The sequence below is a fragment of the Protobothrops mucrosquamatus genome, unplaced genomic scaffold, assembly GCF_001527695.2.
Source record: "Protobothrops mucrosquamatus isolate PMUCROS unplaced genomic scaffold, P.Mucros_1.0 scaffold_108, whole genome shotgun sequence".
NCBI lineage: Eukaryota > Metazoa > Chordata > Lepidosauria > Squamata > Viperidae > Protobothrops > Protobothrops mucrosquamatus.
In genome coordinates, this window is record NW_015386184.1 from 61,123 (window position 1) to 66,638 (window position 5,516).

General features: G+C 49.6%; 1 protein-coding gene across 1 annotated transcript in view; it reads left to right on the plus strand.

Annotated features, from left to right (window-relative positions):
- LOC107287561 (snaclec coagulation factor IX/factor X-binding protein subunit A) overlaps positions 1-2,660 on the plus strand; it is a 6,515-nt gene extending 3,855 nt beyond the window's left edge. Inside the window, exons 4-6 of the mRNA XM_015816085.1 lie at positions 178-327; positions 1,535-1,631; positions 2,559-2,660. Of these exons, the coding sequence (XP_015671571.1) occupies positions 178-327; positions 1,535-1,631; positions 2,559-2,620 (309 nt within the window). The 3' untranslated portion in view covers positions 2,621-2,660. The remainder of the gene's footprint in view (positions 1-177; positions 328-1,534; positions 1,632-2,558) is intronic.
- Positions 2,661-5,516: the final 2,856 nt, after the last annotated feature.

The following is a 5,516-nucleotide window of genomic DNA, read 5'->3' on the forward strand; positions in this document are numbered from 1 at the left end:
GGGTCTGTTCAGGGAGGGCAACTGTGGGGGTCAAGGAGATCCTGAGGGTGGCCAGGATCAAGCAGTCCGATCCCTGCTCTGTTCTCAGAGGCAGAAAGACAAACACACACACACACACACAAAAACATCTGCTTCTCAGCTGAACAAATGTCTTTCTCTCTTGTCGGTCTCTCCCAGAGGTTCTGCATGGAGCAGGCGAAGGGCGGGCATCTGGTCTCTATCGAAAGCTCCGGAGAAGCAGACTTTGTGGCCCAGCTGGTCGCTGATAACATGAAGAGACTCGATTTCTATATCTGGATCGGGCTGAGGGTTCAAGGCGAAGTCAAGGTAGTCCTCAACTTTAGGACCATAACTGAGTCCAGAATTTCTGTTGCTAAGTGAAACATTTCTTAAGTGAGTTTTCCTCCATTTTGTGACTTTTCTGGCCACAGTCGGTGAGTGGATCACTGTAGTGAAGTTAGTAACATGGTTATTAAATAAATCCGGCTTTGCTTGTCAGACGGTCGCCAAAGGGGTTCCTGTCATCCTGGGGACACTGTGACCGTCGTAAACACGAGTCGGTTGCCAAGCATCTGAATTTCGATCCTGTGAGCACAAGGACACCAACGTGGTTTCAGTGTGAAAAATGGCCCCTTTTTCCAGTGACGTCGTAACTTTGAATGCTCACTAAATGAACTGTTGTAAGTCGAGCACTGATTGCAGGTCCTCTCTAATGCTAATCTTTATCGATTCCCCTTTCCTGTTTCTAAAGGTTTGTGGTTTTGTTTTGGAAGAATCTCCCAATGGGAGGCAGAGGTCTCCCTATTCAATGTTCCTGCCTGGGACAACGGCAGAGAAAACCAAAGCAGAAAAGCTTTACACACTCTCTCTCTCCCCCCTCCCCAAATCCTTCCTTCCTCCTGAAGGACCCACTGCGGTCTTGAAGGGCCGGATCCTGCCCTGGCCCCCATCTCGGCCCCCAGGCCTTCCTCCCTCTGGAGGGCCCCTTGGATGGGCTCCACACCTGGGGGATGAATAGAATAGAATAGAAATATTAATTAATTTCATTGGACTTTGGCGCTCTTTCTCTTCCGGAGACCAAGGAGGGTCGTTCGGAGCGGTCACCACGTGGGGCATGGGGCAAAGTGGCCCCCAAGCTGAGCTGGTGACTCCTGGGACCCCTCCAGGCCGTTTTCCCTCTGGATCTCCTGACTGTCTCCACTCCAGGCAGTCCCCAAGTGGAACCCTGCTTAGCTGCTCCGGGTCAGCTGGGGTGGATGGAGAGAGAGAGAGGGAGAAGGAAAGAGAGAGATACAAAGAGATAGAAAGAGAGATAGAGAGGGAGAAGGAGAGAGAAAGAGAGAGAGAGATAGATAGAAAGAGAAAGAGATAGAAAGAGAGAGAGAGAGAAGGAGAGAGGGAGAAGGAGAGAGAGAGAGGGGGGGGGAAGGAGGGAGGATACATTTGCTCTGCCCTTTTAAACCTACCCACTTTTCTGCCCGGGTAGCCAGAGCCCCCTCCTCAATTGGCTCACGGGGCCTCCTTCTCTTTCCAGCAATGCACCTCAGAGTGGAGTGATGGCTCCAGTGTCAGTTATGAGAACTGGATTGAAGCAGAATCCAAAACGTGTCTTGGGCTGGAAAAAGGGACAGGTAAGTCCATGCGGTGGTTCACATGGTGTTAGGTCAAGGAGGGTGCCCTTCCCTCCATGAGGACCCCAGGGGATCCTTCTCGCAGCCCCCCCCCCCCCCTTGGCCACTGGGGACCTTTCTTGACCTCCTGGATCTCTGAGCTGCCTCAGTCCTTCACTCTGCACAGACAAGGGAACACGACACAACCATGGGAGAAACCGTTAAAAACGGGACTGGAGCTCTGTATGAAAATTATTACGGGGCCATCAGCTCATAATGCAACTAACAAGCTCCATCTTAACCTTGTTCCGAAAGGCCATCATTGTCTCAGGGCATCTGGCTTTTCCCCCCTGGTTTGCTTGCTCAGATGTAGATCAATCTTCAACACCCCATTGCGGTGAGAAGAACCTCGGCCACATTTTGTGTGTCTGTGTAGAAGGGAAATATTAACACATGCCTGGTCGAACTATAAACCAATCAAAAGAGCAATTTGGTCTCTGGTGAAGGCACCAGGCTAGAAACAGGAGACGGGGAGTTCTAGTCCCACCTTAGGCGCTAAAGCCGACTGGCTGACTTTGGACCAGCCCCTCCCTTTCTCTGCCCAACCCACCTCACAGGGTTGTTGTTGTGGGGAAAAGAGGAGGAGGAAGGTGTGTTGAATATGTTTGCTGCCTTGGGTTAGTTGTAAAGTAAAGAGGTGGGATACATATAAATGAATAAAAATTAAATTAAAAAAGAGATAAAAGATATGAATGAAACTTGAGGGCCAGGTAACTTATCTGGGTTAGAAGAACCTGTTGAACCCCCAGCCTGTTTTAGGGGATGAGAGTCTCCACCTGTGGTATCTTCATGTCCTCCTGCAAATGAGCCAGGAGCCTCTGAAAAGATCTTCTGGGACTCTCAGGTAATCTCTGCAGAAAGTGATCATAATTTCCCTTTTTTATTCAGATTTTCGTAAGTGGGTCAATGTTTACTGTGGACAACGAAATCCTTTCGTCTGCGAGGCATAGTCTGAAGATGCAGCTGAGTGAAGTCTGGAGAAGCAAGAAAGCCCCCCCCCACCTCCCCCACCCTGCCTGCCCCAATCTCTGCTCTGCCCCCTTCGCTCAACGGATGCTCTCTGTAGCTGGATCTGGTTTTGCTGCTCCTGATGGGCCAGAAGGTCCAATAAATTCTGCCTAGCATGACTGGCCTTGTTTCTTTGGGGCCCCCAGGAGACGGTTGAGGCCCAAAGCTCCAGACCCCCCAGTCCCCTTCCTGGCAGGGCTCGGCTTTAGGGGGGGAGGGTGGCTTTTAGGGGGGACCACCCACTGAGGCTCAGATGCTCTCCCCTCCCCCTCACTGGAACCGAAGGGGGGGTGGAACCTGCTGGGCCTCAGCACCCCTTCCCTGCCCCCACAGCCGATTGGCACCCCCCCTCTGGGCAAGATGGCGGCATCCTGCTAAAGAAGGCACGGGGGTCGGAGGGAGGGCTGGGTCCAGGAAGTGCTTTCTGGTTGCTGAGTTTTCCAAGTAGCAGCTAAACCCCCTACTCTGGGAATTTGGGGGTCCCTCTCAGGAGCCCCGAGATCCTGAAGAAACGGCATCTCGGTTGTCTCTATTTTCTCCATGGAGCTTAATGGGGCCTCAGGATGGGCCCATCAGGGGGGATTTCCTGGCAAACAGTCTCCCCGGGAAACGAAGCCCAGAAATTAGGGGAGCAGCTAGGAAGATTCAGTCATTGGGAAAGGCAGATCTTAAGACTCGGGGAGAGTCCTTGCCTGGCTATCTGGGAATGGTTTCTCCCTGTGGGAGCCAGGAAGCGGACAGGGGCCGGGAGGCCATCAGGGCCCCCACCTGCCCATTACACCCTCCTCCTTTTAAGGAGTCCCTGGTTGGCCCCCTCCTCAACAAAGCCATTCCTCCGTCCCTCCTTTTCAGCGTCTCCCTGAAACAACTAGGTGAGACCCTCCCTCACCAGGGTTTGGGGTATATGCAGCACGCGGAGGATTCTCAACGCTCCATTTCCCCACTGGAGCCCCAGGTGATGCTCTGGCCGCCCTCCTGGGGGGCTGGAGGCTGGGGGGGGGCTGGATGAGGGAGGGAGGGAGGGAGAGAGAGAATGGATAGAGAGATAAAGATGGATAGATGGATAAATATAGATGGATAGATATTATATCATAGATGATAAATTATTGAAGCTGGATATAGATAGATAGACAGACAGACAGACAGACAGAGAGACAGACACAGACAGACAGACATAGATAGATACGTAGATGATAGGCAGATAAAGAGATTAGATAGAGGGGGAGAGGGGGTAAGAGAGGGAGGGAGGGTGGGAGAGAGAGAGAGAGAGATCTCGCTATCAAGTGAGGCCATGGCTATCAGATTTCGCCGATCAAATTCTCAGCCACAGGAGGGCAGCAAAGTTTATTTTTTGGTATCCTGTGAATATTCTACAAAATCCTTGATTTACGACCATTCATTCTGCAACCATTCAAACTTAGACAGTGCTGAAAAAAGTCTGGTCCTCACAACCTGGTCCTCAGAGCATATATATGGTGCCCTCTTTTCCCTTTCTCTATTTTTTTTTATTTCTCACCTTTATTCTTATAATAATCTCTTGTTTACTTTGTTCTTGGTAATTTTCGCCTGGGGATTTTGGCTGTTCTCCTGATAGGTTTATACTTGGGCCAGGCGTGTGCCAGTTTTTCTCTTCCACATAGCAAAAGCTTTGTTAAGATATCGAATTTAGTAGCTGGAACAGTCAAGTGTATGAGAGGCCAGAACACACAGTTGTAGTTTATTAGTTAGAGAGTGCTGACTCATGCCGTGAGGCAATCCGTGCTATGATTGGTTGCCTAAGTATGAAGGGGGCGTTTCCCTTTTTTCATCCGTATGTTCTCTAAACTATTTAATTTTACCTCACAATATTCCTGTGTTCCTGACTTTCTTATCTGCTCCTGCATGAGGCAATCTACGCTATGATTGGTTACCGTAAGGATGTAGGGGGCGTTTCCCTTTTCCTCCGCCTTCTTCTTCTGGGTGTTCTGTATACTGATTAATTTACCTCATGATATTCTTGTGTTCCTGACTATCTTGTCTGCTCCTGCATGAGGCAAGCTACGCTATGATTGGTTACTGTAAGGATGTAGGTGGCATTTCCCTTTTTTCCCGCCTTTTTCTTCTGGGTGTTCTGTATACTGATTAATTTACCTCATGATATTATATTCCCTGACAAGCTTTTAGCAGAGTGATCCCTACCACCCTTCAAATAGCCCCTTAGAAATGGTAGAAAAGCATTGATGAAGATCAGCAATAGAAAGGACCTGGTCTCTTTAAAAGCCTCAATCCGATCTAGACCTCGGTGTTTTTAAAATATTGGGAGATGTAGTTGGACACTTCAACGGACTCTGCCACATCGTGGATGGAGGCGAGATGGCAGTTTTCCTGCTGCTCCGTGCAGATCCTGTGCTGGAGAGCGACAACAGAGAAAGGCATTCGTTTAACATGTTCTCTGTCTGTGTGTATTTGTGCATGTCCGAAAAGAACAAGGATCTGATTGCATGGTCCGGGCCACCGTCTTGACTTTGTTGACCCCTGCAACTATCTTCTTGAACAGTTCCTGATTTAAATTCTTGTGTTAAAACCTCAGATCCCCATCACTTCAAAGGCTAGGTGGTCAAGAAGCCTGAAGATACCAGCCAGAGTAAAAAATCAGCAAATCTGTTGTCTAGCAGATGCTCACTCAACCTTGAAGAATGACCCCAAAGTGACCTTCAGATGTTCATGGACCTGCCTGTGAGGAGGAATTTTGAAGGTTGCAAACTTTCGGTAGGAGCAGCTGGAGGGTCAAGTCTCCGCCATTTGCTTTCTGCTGCTTTTTTGTTTTAAGCACCCCTCGGTTTAATTGCACATTTTAAC